Here is a 19,363-nt window from a genome sequence, read left to right as displayed (position 1 = left end):
TTTAAAAATTAAAAAAAAATTTTTTTTCTTAATAAATTTACTCTTAATAATTTTTTTTCTTATTTTTTATTATAATTGCTTTATTTTATTTTATTTTATCCTCTTTTTTTCTTTCTTTCCATTTTTTCTCCCTTTTATTCTGAGCCGTGTGGATGAAAGGCTCTTGGTGCTCCAGCCAGGCATCAGGGCTGTGCCTCTGAAGTGGGAGAGCCAACTTCAGGACACTGGTCCACAAGAGACCTCCCAGCTCCACGTAATACCAAACGGCGATAATCTCTCACAGATCTCCATCTCAACATCAAGACCCAGCTTCACTCAACGACCAGCAAGCTACAGTGCTGGACACCCTATGCCAAACAACTAGCAAGAGAGGAACACAGCCCCATCCATTAACAGAGAGTCTGCCTAAAATCATAATAAGGCCACAGACACCCCAAAACACACCACCAGACGTGGACGAACCCACCAGAAAGACAACATCCAGCCTCATCCACCAGAACACAGGCACTAGTTCCCTCCACCAGGAAACCTACACAACCCACTGAACCAACCTTAGCCACTGGGGACAGATACCAAAAACAACGGGAACTACGAACCTGCAGCCTGTGAAAAGGAGACCCCAAACACAGTAAGATAAGCAAAATGAGAAGACAGAAAAACACACAGCAGATGAAGGAGCAGGGTCAAAACACACCAGACCTAACAAATGAAGAGGAAATAGGTAGTCTACCTGAAAAAGAATTCAGAATAATGATAGTAAGGATGATCCAAAGTCTTGGAAATAGAATAGACAAAATGCAAGAAACATTTAACAAGGACGTAGAAGAACTAAAGAGGAACCAAGAAACGATGACAAGCACAATAAATGAAATTAAAAATACTCTAGATGGGATCAATAGCAGAATAACTGAGGCAGAAGAACGGATAAGTGACCTGGAAGATAAAATGGTGGAAATAACTACTGCAGAGCAGGATAAAGAAAAAAGAATGAAAAGAACTGAGGACAGTCTCAGAGACCTCTGGGACAACATTAAACGCACCAACATTCGAATTATAGGGGTCCCAGAAGAAGAAGAGAAAAAGAAAGGGACTGAGAAAATATTTGAAGAGATTATAGTTGAAAACTTCCCTAATATGGGAAAGGAAATAGTTAATCAAGTCCTGGAAGCACAGAGAGTCCCATACAGGATAAATCCAAGGAGAAACACACCAAGACACATATTAATCAAACTATCAAAAATTAAATATAAAGAACACGTATTAAAAGCAGCAAGGGAAAAACAACAGATAACACACAAGGGCATCCCCATAAGGTTAACAGCTGATCTTTCAGCAGAAACGCTGCAAGCCAGAAGGGAGTGGCAGGATATACTTAAAGTGATGAAGGAGAAAAACCTACAACCAAGATTACTCTACCCAGCAAGGATCTCATTCAGATTTGATGGAGAAATTAAAACCTTTACAGACAAGCAAAAGCTGGGAGAGTTCAGCACCACCAAACCAGCTTTACAACAAATGCTAAAGGAACTTCTCTAGGCAAGAAACACAAGAGAAGGAAAACACCTACAATAACAAACCCAAAACATTTAAGAAAATGGGAATAGGAACATACATATCGATAATTACCTTAAATGTAAATGGATTAAATGCTCCCACCAAAAGACACAGACTGGCTGAATGGATACAAAAACAAGACCCATATATACGCTGTCTACAAGAGACCCACTTCAGACCTAGAGACACATACAGACTGAAAGTGAGGGGATGGAAAAAGATATTCCATGCAAATGGAAATCAAAAGAAAGCTGGAGTAGCAATTCTCATATCAGACAAAATAGACTTTAAAATAAAGACAATTACAAGAGACAAAGACGGACACTATATAATGATCAAGGGATCGATCCAAGAGGAAGGTATAACAATTGTAAATATTTATGCACCCAACATAGGAGCACCTCAATACATAAGGCAAATACTAACAGCCATAAAAGGGGAAATCGACAGTAACACAATCATAGTAGGGGACTTTAACACCCCACTTTCACCAATGGACAGATCATCCAAAATGAAAATAAATAAGGAAACACAAGCTTTAAATGATACATTAAACAAGATGGACTTAATTGATATTTATAGGACATTCCACCCAAAAACAACAGAATACACATTTTTCTCAAGTGCTCATGGAACATTCTCCAGGATAGATCATATCTTGGGTCACAAATCAAGCCTTGGTAAATTTAAAAAAATTGAAATCGTATCAAGTATCTTTTCCGACCACAACGCTATGAGACTAGATATCAATTACAGGAAAGATCTGTAAAAAATACAAACACATGGAGGCTACACAATACACTACTTAATAACGAAGTGATCACTGAAGAAATCAAAGGGGAAATCAAAAAATACCTAGAAACAAATGACAATGGAGACACGACGATCCAAAACCTATGGGATGCAGCAAAAGCAGTTCTAAGAGGGAAGTTTATAGCAATACAAGCCTACATCAAGAAACAGGAAACATCTCGAATAAACAACCTAACCTTGCACCTAAAGCAATTAGAGAAAGAAGAACAAAAAAAACCCCAAAGCTAGCAGAAGGAAAGAAATCATAAAGATCAGATCAGAAATAAATGAAAAAGAAATGAAGGAAACAATAGCAAAAATCAATGAAACTAAAAGCTGGTTCTTTGAGAAGATAAACAAAATTGATAAACCATTAGCCAGACTCATCAAGAGAAAAAAGGAGAAGACTCAAATTAATAGAATTAGAAATGAAAAAGGAGAAGTAACCACTGACACTGCAGAAATACAAACGATCATAAGAGATTACTACAAGCAACTCTATGCTAATAAAATGGACAACCTGGAAGAAATGGACAGATTCTTAGAAATGCACAACCTGCCGAGACTGAACCAGGAAGAAATAGAAAATATGAACAGACCAATCACAAGCACTGAAATTGAAACTGTGATTAAAAATCTTCCAACACACAAAAGCCCAGGACCAGATGGCTTCACAGGCGAATTCTATCAAACATTTAGAGAAGAGCTAACACCTATCCTTCTCAAACTCTTCCAAAATATTGCAGAGGGAGGAACACTCCCCAACTCATTCTACGAGGCCACCATCACCCTGATACCAAAACCAGGCAAAGATGTCACAAAGAAAGAAAACTACAGGCCAATATCACTGATGAACATAGATGCAAAAATCCTCAACAAAATACTAGCAAACAGAATCCAACAGCACATTAAAAGGATCATACACCATGATCAAGTGGGGTTTATTCCAGGAATGCAAGGATTCTTCAATATACGCAAATCAATCAACGTGATACATCATATTAACAAATTGAAGGAGAAAAACCATATGATCATCTCAATAGATGCAGAGAAAGCTTTCGACAAAATTCAACACCCATTTATGATAAAAGTCCTGCAGAAAGTAGGCATAGAGGGAACTTTCCTCAACATAATAAAGGCCGTATATGACAAACCCACAGCCAACATTGTCCTCAATGGTGAAAAACTGAAACCATTTCCACTAAGATCAGGAACAAGACAAGGTTGCCCACTCTCACCACTATTATTCAACATAGTTTTGGAAGTGTTAGCCACAGCAATCAGAGACGAAAAAGAAATAAAAGGAATCCAAATCGGAAAAGAAGAAGTAAAGCTGTCACTGTTTGCAGATGACATGATACTATACATAGAGAATCCAAAAGATGCTACCAGAAAACTACTAGAGCTAATCAATGAATTTGGTAAAGTAGCAGGATACAAAATTAATGCACAGAAATCTCTTGCATTCCTGTACACTAATGATGAAAAATCTGAAAGTGAAATTAAGAAAACACTCCCGTTTACCATTGCAACAAAAAGAATAAAATACCTAGGAATAAACCTACCTAAGGAGACAAAAGACCTGTATGCAGAAAATTGTAGGACACTGATGAAAGAAATTAAAGATGATACAAATAGATGGAGAGATATACCATGTTCTTGGATTGGAAGAATCAACATTGTGAAAATGACTCTGCTACCCAAAGCAATCTACAGATTCAATGCAATCCCTATCAAACTACCACTGGCATTTTTCACAGAACTAGAACAAAAAATTTCACAATTTGTATGGAAACACAAAAGACCCCGAATAGCCAAAGCAATCTTGAGAACGAAAAATGGAGCTGGAGGAATCAGGCTCCCTGACTTCAGACTATATTACAAAGCTACAGTAATCAAGACAGTTTGGTACTGGCACAAAAACAGAAATATAGATCAATGGAACAGGATAGAAAGCCCAGAGATAAGCCCACGCACATATGGTCACCTTATCTTTGATAAAGGAGGCAAGCATATACAGTGGAGAAAAGACAGCCTCTTCAATAAGTGGTGCTGGGAAAATTGGACAGGTACATGTAAAAGTATGAAATTAGAACACTCCCTAACACCATACACAAAAATAAACTCAAAATGGATTAAAGACCTAAGTGTAAGGCCAGACACTATCAAACTCTTAGAGGAAAACATAGGCAGAACACTCTATGACATAAGTCACAGCAAGATCCTTTTTGACCCAGGTCCTAGAGAAATGGAAATAAAAACACAAATAAACAAATGGGACCTAATGAAACTTAAAAGCTTTTGCACAGCAAAGGAAACCATAAACAAGACCAAAAGACAACCCTCAGAATGGGAGAAAATATTTGCAAATGAAGCAACGGACAAAGGATTAATCTCCAAGATTTACAAGCAGCTCATGCAGCTCAATAACAAAAAAACAAACAACCCAATCCAAAAATGGGCAGAAGACCTAAATAGACATTTCTCCAAAGAAGAGATACAGATTGCCAACAGACACATGAAAGAATGCTCAACATCATTAATCATTAGAGAAATGCAAATCAAAACTACAATGAGGTATCATCTCACACCGGTCAGAATGGCCATCATCACAAAATCTAGAAACAATAAATGCTGGAGAGGGTGTGGAGAAAAGGGAACACTCTTGCACTGTTGGTGGGAATGTAAATTGATACAGCCACTATGGAGAACAGTATGGAGGTTCCTTAAAAAACTACAAATAGAACTACCATACGACCCAGCAATCCCACTACTGGGCATATACCCTGAGAAAACCATAATTCAGAAAGAGTCATGTACCAAAATATTCATTGCAGCTCTGTTTACAATAGCCAGGACATGGAAGCAACCTAGGTGTCCATCATCGGATGAATGGATAAAGAAGATGTGGCACATATATACAATGGAATATTACTCAGCCATAAAAAGAAATGAAATGGAGGTGTTTGTAATGAGGTGGATGGAGTTAGAGTCTGTCATACAGAGTGAAGTAAGTCAGAAAGAGAAAAACAAATACAGTATGCTAACACATATATATGGAATCTAAGGGAAAAAAAAAAAAAAAAAAAAAAAGAGGTCATGAAGAACCTAGTGGCAAGATGGGAATAAAGACACAGACCTACTAGAGAATGGACTTGAAGATATGGGGAGGGGGAGGGGTGAGATGTGACAGGGTGAGAGAGTGTCATGGACATATATACACTACCAAATGTAAAATAGATAACTAGTGGGAAGCAGCCGCATAGCACAGGGAGATCAGCTCGGTGCTTTGTGACCACCTAGAGGGGTGGGATAGGGAGGGTGGGAGGGAGGGAGATGCAAGAGGGAAGAGATATGGCAACATATGTATATGTGTAACTGATTCACTTTGTTGTAAAGCAGAGGCTAGCACACCATTGTAAAGCAATTATACTTCAATAAAGATGTTTAAAAAAAAAAAAAAAAAAAGAAATAAGGACCTGGCACTAAGGAGAAGTTCAAGTGGGAGATAGCTTTTCATTAAGTCAAATCTCTTACTGTCCTCTTTTCTTCCTTTCCTTTCTCCTTCTCCCCTTCCTTTCTGTTAGTATACATATCAATCGTTAGTCACCTTAAATATTGATAGTTATACAGAGGCATAGACATCTATTTATCCAATGGGAGAATGTGGTAGTAATTCTTTTAGCAGCCAAGAATTGGGAGTTGAAGCCTTAATAAAATTAATGATCTACAAATAACTCAATTTCGTTTCTGTCATACAGAGTGAAGTAAGTCAGAAAGAGAAAAACAAATACCGTATGCTAACACATATATATGGAATCTAAAAAAGAGAAAAAAAGCTTCTGAAGAACCTAGGGGCAGGACAGGAATAAAGACGCAGATGTACAGAATAGACTTGAAGACACGGGGAGTGTGGGAAGGGTAAGCTGGGATGAAGTGAGAGCATGGCATGGACATACGTACATACATTACCAAATGTAAAATAGATAGCTAGTGGGAAGCAGCGGCATAGCACAGGGAGATCAGCTCGGTGCTTTGTAACCACCTAGAGGGGTGGGACAGGGAGGGTGGGAGGGAGACGCAAGAGGGAGGAGATATGGGGATATATGTATATGTATAGCTGATTCACTTTGTTATAAAGCAGAAACTAACACACCATTGTAAAGCAATTATACTCCAATAAAGATGTTAAAAAAAAAATTAATGGTCTAGACATGCATAGAGTATGTTGTCAAAATGCCTTGAAAAGGAAGAGAGGAAATTGATGTCAAGAACTTTCTTGTCTTTTGCCATCATGAACAAATTGAACGTACATGTAGAAAAATACAAAAGTATTCTACCATACTACACTTGGAACTTAAGTGATTTATTTATGAATTTTGTGGCTTTGATATTTTTCTCTTGCCCAGGCATCATACTTAATGTACCCCTGATTTCAATCGGCTCCTGGAAGTTAGGAAAATAACTTCCATACGCATTCTGGGTGAACTTTCTCATTTATCTAGGGAAAAATAATTGCTGTAATACAGCACAAAGTACTTACCAAACCCTTGAGAAAACAGCCAGTATACTTTTTATGGTTAACTAAAACAGATTTGATTTGAAAATATGCTATAAATTGAGTTATACCATATTGTCTGTGCAGCATCTTTGTAACTTTCCATCTTCTAATTTGGCACAGTAAGAATATCAGGACTTCACAATTAGATCAAAAGTCCATGATTCACTCTAAACCTCAGTGAGCCTTCCTTCCTTTCTTTTTCCCATTTTCTCCCTGACTCTTTCTTTCCTTCTAAATTTATGTAGTACTATAAAGCTTTTTAAAATTCTATAAAATAGGAGTAATGGTATAATCGTACAGGACTATGGAAAACACTGCATATAAGATATATAAAACATTTAGTCCAGTGCATGGAATTCACTGAAGAGTAGTTATTTCTTTGTCTCGTTTTGAAGTATAATGCTCCTTAAATCAAATTTTAAGGTTAAAAGATTGTGGAGTTGTATTAAAAAGAAAATATCATAGATGGCTCAAAAATAGTCTGACTTTGAAGGTCCATCCTGGCCATGGATGTCAGAGATGACCCTGTTCAGATTCCATGTGATAGGATAGATGTCCCCACAGGCCCCGGTTTATGCAGAACATCTGCCATGGAAACCAGTCCAGCCTGGTGTCTTGTGCCAGGATCCTGGCCCTCCGTTCAGTTAAACATCAACTCTGGGACCTCCCCCCTCTTCCCTTGTCATGAGCCTGTACAGTTGTACTGCTATCTTGGGCACACTTTCCTACCTACCCCAGTGAATCATAACAGAAAATCCATCATCTACACAAACTTTGGCCATTTTCCATGTTTGGGGCAGTGGCAGTAGAGTGTGTTGTGACTGGATGGGAATGTAAACCCTGTGACAATGGCTCTTGTCCCCCTAAACCTTCAGACCTGGCCATGGCCCTTAGCATCACCCCGGATTCACCTCCTATGCTTTGCATTTCTCACCGACCTCTAGATCCCTGTTCCTGAGCTTCCCTTCAGAGCCCTCACCCTGATTCTTGCAGAAAAAGAAAGAACAGAGATGAGGTCACCTGACAGTCTCATAAATTCTACAGATACCTTTTAGGGAGGAAGCAGGTTCCTAAAGACAGGACTACCTATATATTTTTACTGAACATTTCCTCATCCTCTCCCTCAGTATCGTTTAATAACATTATTAACCTGCCCCTTTCAAGATTTTAAGTACATTATTATGACAAATATCCCTTTAAAATCAAAACTCTCTGTTTAAGGAAATGTTAATCAGCTGAAAGAAACAAAGCCAATTATTTACATGCTGTTAGTTTTGTTCCCGTGCAACATATTTCCTTGATGTCTGCAGAAGTGGCTTATTCATTAGAATTAAATTAGACAAATGGCACCATCATTTCATCTCTTCACTTTTGTAGCATGTGGTCCTTTCCAGGGACCTGTTTTAAGTGATTCTCAGTTGGCCAGTCAAGTTCCCACAAACCTGAGTCGTCTTCTTAACCTTTAGGAATTTCTCATAAATCTCTTTCTTCCATGGATGCTACTAGTGGACTTCAATGGTTCTCCTCACTTAATGTCTAGTTCTACTTAATGTAGTGTACTAAAGGAAGGTTTTTTCCGTGATAGAGCAGTTTGTTAAGGATGGTCAAAGGCAATTTGCTGGTCTTGGTACGTTCTGTCCCCTGAATTTAATCACCTTATGTGCTCTTTGGGCTTATCATCTTGTCTTCAGAAAGCCTAGCAACTTGAGACCTGATATGGCATCAAAATATTACAGTCATTGCATTAAAGGTACTGTGCATTGCTTATACTTGTAAGAAGCAATCTAACCTCTTAGAAGGAAAAATCAATCAGCAGCCTGTGGCTCCTCTCAAGCTGTGTAGGAAATAATAATCTACTTGATTCCTGGAGCTCCTGTCTGCTCTGTGAATGCATCTCGAGAATGCAGTCTTTGAACAGCACGTGAGCATGGCAGACACGTTCTAGAATATCCAGCATGCCTCTGTTCTGACTCATATGCATGTTTAGCTTCTCTATTTTCCATTTAGAAAATAGACTTTCTGGGTCTAACAGTAATCTGACCTCTGCCTGGCATTAGTTTAATAAAAGGTGATACTCCTTACTTGTCAAAACCAGCTTGAGCAGAAATGCATTTTGCAAAGCACAATGTTGGCAGCTCTAGGTGGATAGCAATGGCAGTTAGCTACAATAACGGAAGGGTACTTATCTGAATATTGGTGACTGTAAAGTTTTAATGTCTTTCTCTCCATCCTTACATTCCTGATAGTTCTTTATTTTCTTAAACCAAGCGTAATATTTATGGTTGTATCTCATGGGATAATCTTGGGGACGTTCATTATTAAGACCTGAGGCTGTCCTATTGTGTGACTGTGTAGTGGAAGTCTTTGTTTTATTCTTTTACATGGGTTCTCTTCTCTTTCTTCCCATCTTCAGAGCATGACTTAAATTTGGGCATACCCATGACAAAAGAAGGCAGAAGACTCATTTAGTTTCTTCTATTAAACTGAGATACAGACAAGGGGGAGTGGGTGCTGTGTGTTGTTAGACCCCTCTGGGAATGAAGATTTTTACTTGCTTCTAGCATTTGTTGGAGTTATGTTTAGTCTTCTTTCTTTCTCATCTGTTTGCTTTGGCCATCTGCCTAGCATTGACAGCCTCACTGTTAGCGTCTGACCAGCCAAGATGATTATTTATGCAACAAACATGCTTACTGAAAGGATTTTACTATATTATCTAGAGTGTTAACCTTGTATCATAGAGTAATGGCATTTATCCTTTCCATGGTTTGGACTTGGTTGACAAATGTAGAAAAATTGACATCAGATCCCTTAAGAAAGTCATGATTTTCTTGTCTGTGAAGGCTATTTTTTTTAAACATATATTTAGAAAAAAATTTAAAAATTAAAAAAAAAACTCTGTGTACAAATAATTGATACGCCTTTAAAAAATGTAACGTGATCAATTTCATTTCTGTGTGTTTGTTTTTAAAGAATAAATTTAAGGACCATTTTCGGGCTGCTTTTTTGAAGAATACTGAGTCACTACAGTGGGGTGTAGTGGGATTTAGAAAAACAGTCCCAGATCTGAAACAGATCCTAACTGGTTATTTCAATAAATTTTCCACAGTTCATTAGATTAATTCTATTACTTGACTTCATCTTCAGAAATAAAATCCTTACAGGTCTCTACTCAGTACTCTGTAATGATCTGTATGGGAAAAGAATGGAAAAAGAGTGGATATACATATATGTATAACTGATTCACTTTGCTGTACACCTGAATTTTTAAAAAGTAAAATTATCAAATAAGTTTAAAAAAAAGAAAAAATCCTTGCAGTAGCATCCAGTGGTCATATCTTTAAACTTGTCAATATTTGCATGAGAACTGTAAGGTATGACCAGAAAATGAAGATAAAAGAAAAACACATCTGAACATTGGAATGATAGTTGCATCCCTTTTTGAGAACATGGGAACTTGCCTCCTATGCTTTCCACTTAGAAGTAAGACTTCTGGGTTTTATATTAATTCGACTTCTTACTGTCCCCACTCAGTATTTAGGAAGCACTTTCCCGAGTAACTGTTGCCTATTTGCAGATTGTCAGAATCTCCAAATTTCCTTCATTCTTTAGGATGAGAAATAGGATACTTTCCCTTAAAAAAAAATCCCAGTGCATCAAAAATGGCACCCTACCTTCTTTGTTTATTTAATTTCTGATTAGTACATAGTCATTTTATGCAACAGCCCTCCACCCAATCCATACATTCTTGTGAGAAATTTCAAAACAGAGCTTAAATGGGAAGCTGGGTTGTTAAAATTCATTTTCCTTTAGGGTTGACAATTTTTAAGCTATGGACTTTAAAAAGGAAAGTACCTAAAAATGACAGTGTTGGTACCACTTAAAATAGCAATGCAATACATTTTGTTTTTCCAGGGAAACTCCCTAGGAATTTTAATTTCATAATTATAATTTCCATTTAGATGCTGACAAGTGAGTGGTTATTATCAATTTGCATTGTTTGCAACAGCAGAATGAAAACCATAAAAACTTTTAATATCTTTTTTGTTTGTTTGTGACAGAAAAGTGACATCAGTGGACTGCGTATTTTATTCCTCTCACTGTTAATCAATTTCAAATCATTTTAAACATTGCTCACGGTTCTGGTAATCATCCAGTTTATGTTGCTATCCTGAGATGCTGTTGGATGTGATATCTAGCAGCGTTTTTAGAGCCCACTTTCATTCCTAGGGTTTCTGAACAAACAGGTACCTGGGTTTTCACCAGCTCTGCTATCACCAAGTTGAATTTCCTGATGAAGTGGAGACTCATTTCCCCGCATCAGCATTACAAAGATACCACTCACCTCTCTTCTCCCTTCTTTCCCTCTGTGGAAGTTAATACCTTAAAACTGGAAGGGATCTCTGCAAAATAATTTATTTCACATTTCATATTTTTACAGTTAAGAGACAGGAAAGTTAGGCACCCCCTCAAGATGTTACACATACAAAATGGTGGAGCTGAGAAGGAAATCTGGCTTCCCTGACTCCAGGAAAATCAAGATGAGGGTCAGGACACACACCATCAGGCCAGCAGGAGCATCACATGGGAAACATGAAAACAAGGCGGAGAAAATACTGGTGATGAGCAAACAATGATGAACTTTGCTATTTTCTTCTTACTTAGAATCTAAGGATAGTTTTCAGACTAAACTTTAGCTATTGTTACTTAAAACCTTGTTTCAATGACATATCACTGAAAAACGGCCGGAGGGAAGAGAAAATTTGTAATAGGGGTAAGAAAATAGAAAATAAAATGGGAAAGTAAAATGTTTTTGAGTTTAAAAAATGTCCAACTCTAACATAATTGTCAAAACTCAAAGAAGCAAGAAAAATGTGAAGAGTAGGAAAAATAATTATAATACCTTCTCCTAGATCACCATCGTCAGTGTTTTAGCATATTTTGTCCTATCTTTTTTGGGGTGCATTTTTCTTTACCTGATATCTCTCATCTGTAATTTTGTGTGATGCTTTTGTGGCTTACCATTGAGTCATAAGTATTTCTCATGGCATATAATAAAAACTTTATAATTACAACATTTACTATTTGTATGATGTTCCATCATTATGCCAGTTTATCTCACCATCAGTTCCTATAATAATGATGTTTTGAGTACTTATAATCTTTGTAAATAAAATATATGGTTAATATCTTTGTCCATAAATATTTGTCTACATTTTATATAATTTTCATATAATAGATTTCTAGATCCGGAAATACCAGGTGGATAACAAGCATGCTTTTAAGAGGGAAAGTGTATGTTAGGAACATTTAAAGGAGACAGAGGACATTTCAAAAACCTCCAACTGTTAGCCTTTCGTCCTTAAGAATCTTGAAGTCTACACCTTTCTTTACAGAAATTCTTTTTTTTTGCTATGACTTTGGAGGCTTCTTGACTCATCTTTTTATGCAAATTGTGGAGTTAAGTTGAAAGTAAGGCAGCACGCAATATCTGGGTTAGAGTCACTTTACCATATTCTCCTATTTCTATTTCTTGCCAAACCGTCTAACTCAGGGCTGTATTTCTTGTCTCTTTAAAATTTCCTAGAATTTCTCTTAAATGTCACTAATTTTAATAGTGGCACTGCTGCTTTCTGGCAATGTCCTGATAGCGGCATCAAAGCAAAGAGCTAAAATTTTACTCACTTTGATTGATGAGCTCATTTTGTTACAGAGGACAAATTGGATTTTTTTTAATACTGGTAGTAAAAATTAATGCGTGATGTTGCTTTTCAAATGTTATTGCATCTCTGCCTTAATACGGATTTCAGCAATAAAAGCACTAGCAGATAACTTCACCAGAAAGTTACCTCCCTCCCCTTGTAACTACCCTCAAATGTAAAAGGTGCTTTCCTAATTTTATAATCCTTGTATATTTATATGTGTGTGTATGTATGTATGTATTGACTGAAGTAGGGTTGAGGGCTCTGGAGAGAGCAGTGGCAGTGGGGTAATAGTCTGTGTTTCCACTTTCCATCTAATTGTGATGTTTATTTCTTTTTATTTCAGCACCTCCAAGGTTTACACGAACTCCCGTTGACCAGACAGGGGTCTCTGGTGGAGTTGCCTCTTTCATTTGCCAAGCGACAGGAGACCCAAGACCTAAAATTGTCTGGAACAAAAAAGGAAAGAAAGTCAGCAATCAGAGATTTGAGGTATTAGGTCCATTGTTCTGTTTCTCTGGGGGAAGAATGTAACTGCTGAATTTTTGGTTTGTATGTTACTTGCTTGTTTTTCTCTGATACAAGGTGTTGTAATCACTGAGCTATGCCGTTCCTTATGTTGTATGTGATGGGAAACTTCACTCTAGATGGCTTCAGCTTTTTTAAAAAGGGAATGTGGGGGTTCGGATGACTGACTTTTGTCATACTTGTACCAGGGCTCAAATAGTGTTCTTAGCATCCATGTGTAACCTCACCCTCAGACTGCTTCCCCTTAAGATGGCAAGATGCAGTCTCACATCCTCCCACATCCAAGGCTAGAGGACGATTGAGAGCTTTCTGTGCTCTTGGCTCTTAATTGAGTTACGTGTTCGTCACTGAACCAGTCTGTGTGGACAGCTGGATGGTACAGGCTAACTCATTTATGTTAATCAGAATCTACCTCAGTTACTGGGAATGAGATCAGTTCCATCCAACCCCATGGCTTGGAATGAGGGAGTAGTGTTTTCCCAAAGGGAATTCAAGTTCCTATTATCCGGAAGAAGGGGAACGGATACTGGACAGCAAATTTAGTTGTCCACTATACTGGACACCTGTGTTTTACAGGTAGCATGGACTAGAAAGAGAACTGAGCTCCAGTGTGTTAGTGTGAAGAACAACATACCCCACCAGGTTGATAGCTGATAAACCTACCGATGAAGTCGATTTTGTTTATTCAAGAAAGCTCAGTGCATTGAAGATGATGATACCTAATTCAGATATTATTTTGGGTGTTTTTAAGGAGCCTATGGTTTATGAATTTGCTCATTCTGGAGGAGAAAAATAGGTGATAAGCTATATAGAGAAAAATTGGAAGAAGCACACAATATCATGCCTGTAATTTAAGATATGAAGAGGCTAGATTGATTTTTAGAGAGTACTTAGACCTCCAAACTGATCCAAAATGTAAAACTCACCTCCTCTTACCTGAGTTTCTGACTACTTTATAGCCTAGTTCACAGTTTAGCAAATTAAAACAATTCCCAGTTGAATGAAACATAGCAATGACAAAATTCAGAGCATTGTGAGTTTATTCATTTTTCACCAGTTCTCAAAGAGCAGTAAATGGACCAAATGCATAAAGGGCATAATTACACTGGTGAAAATTGAAATCTGGCCTGTAGTTTACAAATGGTAAGTTTAAAATTCTGTTTGTTTGAAGATCAGATACCTACAGTGATTTAAACATTAACAAAAAGAATATCTTGAATAATCTTTGAGAAATATTTCCTACATTGTCATAGGAAATGATGTGTGTGTGACTTTTGGTACACATATACTTTTTAGTTTAAATGAAATTGACTTTTTTGTCAAAGAGAAGTTTGACATCATGCTTGCTAGTGATGATGGCTTCTTGACAAACTCTTGTAACAAAGTTCAAATTATAACAGTAAACATTCCAAAGCATGAGGTCTGCTCAGTACATAATTCCTAATAAGTGTCATATAAACATCCAAAAAAAATTATTTTAACACAAAACGGCTACATCAAATAGTACTGAGTCTTGGGCTGTGAATCCTTCATATCTGTAACAAACAGTATATTGTATTTTTTAGTTTCACTGGTTTCTAAAGCCCTTGAGAGTATGAGTGAGACTGATTTTGTTCCCTCTTCTATCTCCAGTGGCAAATGTAGCATCTGGCCTAGAGTAGGTACATAATTAATACTGGGTGTTAAATAGGGTTTGCAAATTGAAGATTACAATATTAGCATCCAATGTGTATATCGTTTGTTGAAGAATATAGGTCTAAACCTAGGAAATAGTTCAGAAATGTAAGCATGCAGTGACATGTAACAATTAATCAAAAGTTAAGAGAGTAGATCCTAAGAGTTCTCATCATAAGTAGAAAAACATTTCTTCTTTTATTGTATCTATATGATATGATGAATGTTAGCTAAACCTACTTTGGTCATCATTTCACGATATATGTAAATCAGACCATCGTGCTGTACACCTTAAACCTTATATAGTGATGTATGTCAATTATTTCTCAATAAAACTGAAAAAAATCAAAATTTAAATTAGTATTAAAGATGTTTAAACCTTTCTCTACATTAAGCTATAGGATGCTCAAATATATTTATATATATGTGTATATGTGTATATATATATATATATATATATATATATATATATATGTATTTTAATTATAGCATATTTGACAAAGATTCCAGTAACTATGAAACTTTATTCTCCCAAGATGCATAGTAGATTCATTCTAAAGTGTGTGGTATTTTTAATAGAGTTGAAAATAAATTGTGGTGCATTGAGAAATGGGATGTTTTGAATATCTCTGTGAATTTAGAATGTAAATGGGATGTGGAAAGGACTTGAAGTGGCCATATCTTAAAAACATTCAATCTCTTTTTTCTGTATGTTGACACTTATACACAAAATCTGGGATTGATCGTCTTGTAAATATATTTATAAAGCATTCTTAATTTATTCACAATTTAAGCACATGGATATATTATTCATAGGGAAATGCAAAAAAAATCCACCATCTTAGTGAACAGCTGAAGAAACACAGCAGAGTTACAGAAAAGACAGGTAGAGGACTCTACAGTTTTGTATGCATATTTATCAATATTATCAACATCATTTTTTAAAAGTACTACTTGATTAGGTGACAAATACCTGGGATTGCTTAACTGTTTCAGAGTAGAGTCTATAATGATAGTGAATTCAGGCTTACTGTTTAGGACATTAATTTTCTGCCTGGTGAAGCAAGCTTCCATTTTATAGCAAGAATGCCCTAAAAATGCAGAAAATGCTAAGCTAGAATAAATACTGGAATGATTTATGGCAAAATTAATGCATGCCATCAGTCTCTGGGGCTATGAAAGCCATCTCATTGGCTGCCTAAGTACTAGATTTATGCAGTTTCTCTTCGTGGTTTGCTCATCTATACTGTTCAGGATGAGACATTTTAAACCAGAAGAGCTATCAGTGGTGGCATACGTTATTTCTCCACCTTATCATCCAATTACTGAATGGATCCACATGTGCATATGTGCTGTCAGAGACAGAATAATTTAAGAAGTGTATCCATCATAGCAGCAAGTCTCTTGCAAAATTAATAAAAAGGTCACATTGCCCTAGATACATATACTAGAATATTTTCATGATTAAACCCTGGATGGTTTTCTGTAGAGACAAGAAATCTACATTTTTGCATATGTAGTTTCATGTCTTTCCATTCTGCAGTATAGGATTCAGTACATTAGAGAAATTATTCTGTTTCATCACTGTATCAAAATTCAGTCTCAAAATGCTTCTGAGTTTATTCTGAGCCTAATGGCTGGTTCACCACTGCATTAAGAGATTTAGCTGAGAGGCAGATGATAGTAACAACACCTGTGACAGCTATTGTTTCCTCTAATAGGTAATAGAGTTTGACGATGGATCTGGATCAGTTCTCAGAATACAACCCTTACGGACTCCGCGAGATGAGGCAATTTATGAATGTGTGGCCTCGAATAACGTGGGAGAAATAAGTGTATCCACCAGACTCACAGTTTTACGTGGTAAGTATTCAAGTGCAAGGCTGCTGCTTGTGTCATTGAAATTCTGTATCCCAGGTGTTCTTTTGTAGAATCATTGAAAAGACTACAGTTGTCATGACACTTAAATGGGAAATGAATTGAAGTAAAATACTGATTAGGGTCAAACTTTATTTAAATAGACAGAGGGTGCCTTCTCTCCTGGGACTTAAAAAATGCTAGTCGGGGAGAGGAAAGAAAATCCCAAAGAAGTGCTGATTTCAAATACCAGATACCATTTTGATTTTTGGTAAAGAATCTTGATAGGAAGCAGGGTATGCTACTGTTTTGCATGTTAGCTTCACTTGTATGTGGATTTTTCATATCTAGGTCAGCAACTACTTTTTGGAAATTACCAAAGCTGACATTGGTGTTTGCAAAATTAAAGGAATATCTACTACCTAAAGATGAGCTCTTATTAAGCAGAGGAATCAAGAACAAGAAAGGCACCTTTCTTCTTGATGTCCAAAAAAAGTGTTTTGTTTCAGTCTTTTATATTTCTTGAACTAACATCTGTTGATGCAATGTGATTGGAAACAGTGTGTCCCCTTCTGTGTTGCCAGCTATGTGGCTTATGCAATGTGCCCAAAGCATGGGATGACTTGCTAAATCTGTAGTACGGTGTGTCTACTTCCAAGACTTCCTTTAGAATGACAGTGCTAGAGAATAATGGCTAGTGATTAATAATGCTCTGTTGTATTATATATATAATTCAGTCTTTTGTATAGAGATAAGAATATTGCCTGATTTGGCTTGCGTCGTAGTTGACATTTCCAGACTAACCCTCTGTGCCTTTGTTTCTTTCTCATACACACTTGCGTTTGTCTGTTTGTTTTGTATTGCTTTGAACTTCGCTTTGCTTGATTCCACAACTTAGTAAAATAGCCTTTCTTCAGATGAAGGGAATTAGAAAGAAAAGATCATAATTGAATAATCTTAGAGGAACATATATAGAGTAAGAACATTTCTCCTCCATTCCATCCCCCGCCCACCCCGCCCCGCTTTGAGGCATGCATTTTTCTTTGTATGTTTTATACAATCAAAAATATTTTCTTTTAGATCTATTTAGTACCAAAATTAATCAGTCAATCTGAGAAGTCTAGAAAAGAATATTTACATATACATCCTACAATGTGCTTTAAGTACTATAAAATCTTACTAAGTCTTAGGGGAAATATTGACCAACTGGATATAGAACTTTTAATTGCATGTAACAGAATGCTGCTTAAAAACAAACAAGTCAAATTTGAGCTACATTTCTGGCCATTATGACAGACTGTGTTCATACAGGAAATTCTCCATCCCCCTGTAAACATATAGACGTGTTGATAAAATATTTGAAAATAAAATTAAATGTGTGGTTAGGTTTACAGACATGAAAGAAATTTCCAGGTGCTCAAAACAGAGAGAGAGCCTTGGATAAGAGACAATTTGTAATCTTATAAACCAAGATAATAACCAAATGGACCGTATGATTTAGGGCTGAAGTTTTAACTCTCCAGCAGGACACAGACCTATATAAAATAAGAGGAGCTAGATCAGCTTTCTGAACAAGGTAAGAATTCTAGCACTATTTCTGCAGTGCAATAGTTAGAACCCAGAAGCTAACATAACAGCTGGTCAGAAACGGTGAATCCCATGGAGTGTGGAACAGACAGCCATGTAAGGACTCACCCCACAGAGACACCACCACAGTTCAGACCATACAACCCCAGATAAAGTCATTTATTCCCAGGTGGGCTCATAGGCACCAATTATAAAGCATGAAAGCCAGTTCCAACTCATGAGGGGCAGGAAGCCCAATCAGTGAGAGGAGAAATCATAGTCTGTGAACTATAGATAATTGAACTGTTTGAATGGGTTTTAAAAGAAATGAATTCTAAATATTTGTAAAGGTAAAGAGAGGAGTAAAATCTTTTAGGTAAGAATAAGACTTGAGGGAAAAAAACAGCAGTTAGGAGTTAGAAGTCAGATTTTGGAGCTGAAAGGGACCTTGGAGACTATGTTTATACATACTGTAATATGTACTAGAAATATGTACATATGTGGATATACATGTATATGTTCACAGAAACTTAGATAAAAGGTCTGAAGATTGTTGAGTAATTTTGGGGGCCATTCATATAGGAAGCTAAATCAGATTCGCTGGTCTTCTTTTAAAATTTTAATCTTTGCTTATTCATGTAGTTTATAACTAATGCTATTATGTAGAAAACGTATTACAAATATGCAATCAAGTAAAAGTTATTAGAAATTTCTTAGGTGTTTTCACATTCTGAGTTCCCTGAACAAACCCCTTAAAAGGAAACAGGGGCAGTCATTTGGCTTGATTTAATCTTTATGCATTTGATGAAGGAATTAACAAGAAGTTGGAGGAAAATATCACTTTACATAGACATTCATACGGATTTATGTTTTCCTGCCTCCCAGCTAACTGGGGTCCTCCCATCTCATCTGCTTTTATCCAAACTAGCTCCCACATAAAACAAATACATTTGAAATTTTTAATGTAATCTTGACTTTCTATGTGAATATCTGTCATATATAAGTACATTTGTATGAAAATTTATGATTCTAGTAAAGTACTTAAACCTTATTTTTTTAAGACTATGTTTAGCAATTTTGGAAATGTTTCATGAGAAAAACTCAAAGGTATTTTGGATAATGAAAAAGTAGT

General features: G+C 36.5%; 1 protein-coding gene across 8 annotated transcripts in view; it reads left to right on the top strand.

Moving 5' to 3' along the window:
• PTPRD (protein tyrosine phosphatase receptor type D) overlaps positions 1–19,363 on the top strand; it is a 542,415-nt gene that overhangs the window by 213,440 nt on the left and 309,612 nt on the right. For all 8 annotated transcript variants that reach the window (XM_061200424.1, XM_061200419.1, XM_061200422.1 and 5 more), the window contains exons 3-4: positions 12,953–13,098; positions 16,530–16,671. In XM_061200424.1, coding sequence (XP_061056407.1) covers positions 12,953–13,098; positions 16,530–16,671 — 288 coding nt within the window. The remainder of the gene's footprint in view (positions 1–12,952; positions 13,099–16,529; positions 16,672–19,363) is intronic.

This window comes from Eubalaena glacialis, chromosome 9, assembly GCF_028564815.1.
Source record: "Eubalaena glacialis isolate mEubGla1 chromosome 9, mEubGla1.1.hap2.+ XY, whole genome shotgun sequence".
NCBI lineage: Eukaryota > Metazoa > Chordata > Mammalia > Artiodactyla > Balaenidae > Eubalaena > Eubalaena glacialis.
Note: the sequence above shows the minus strand (reverse complement) of the source record. Positions and strands in the feature narration are given on the sequence as shown.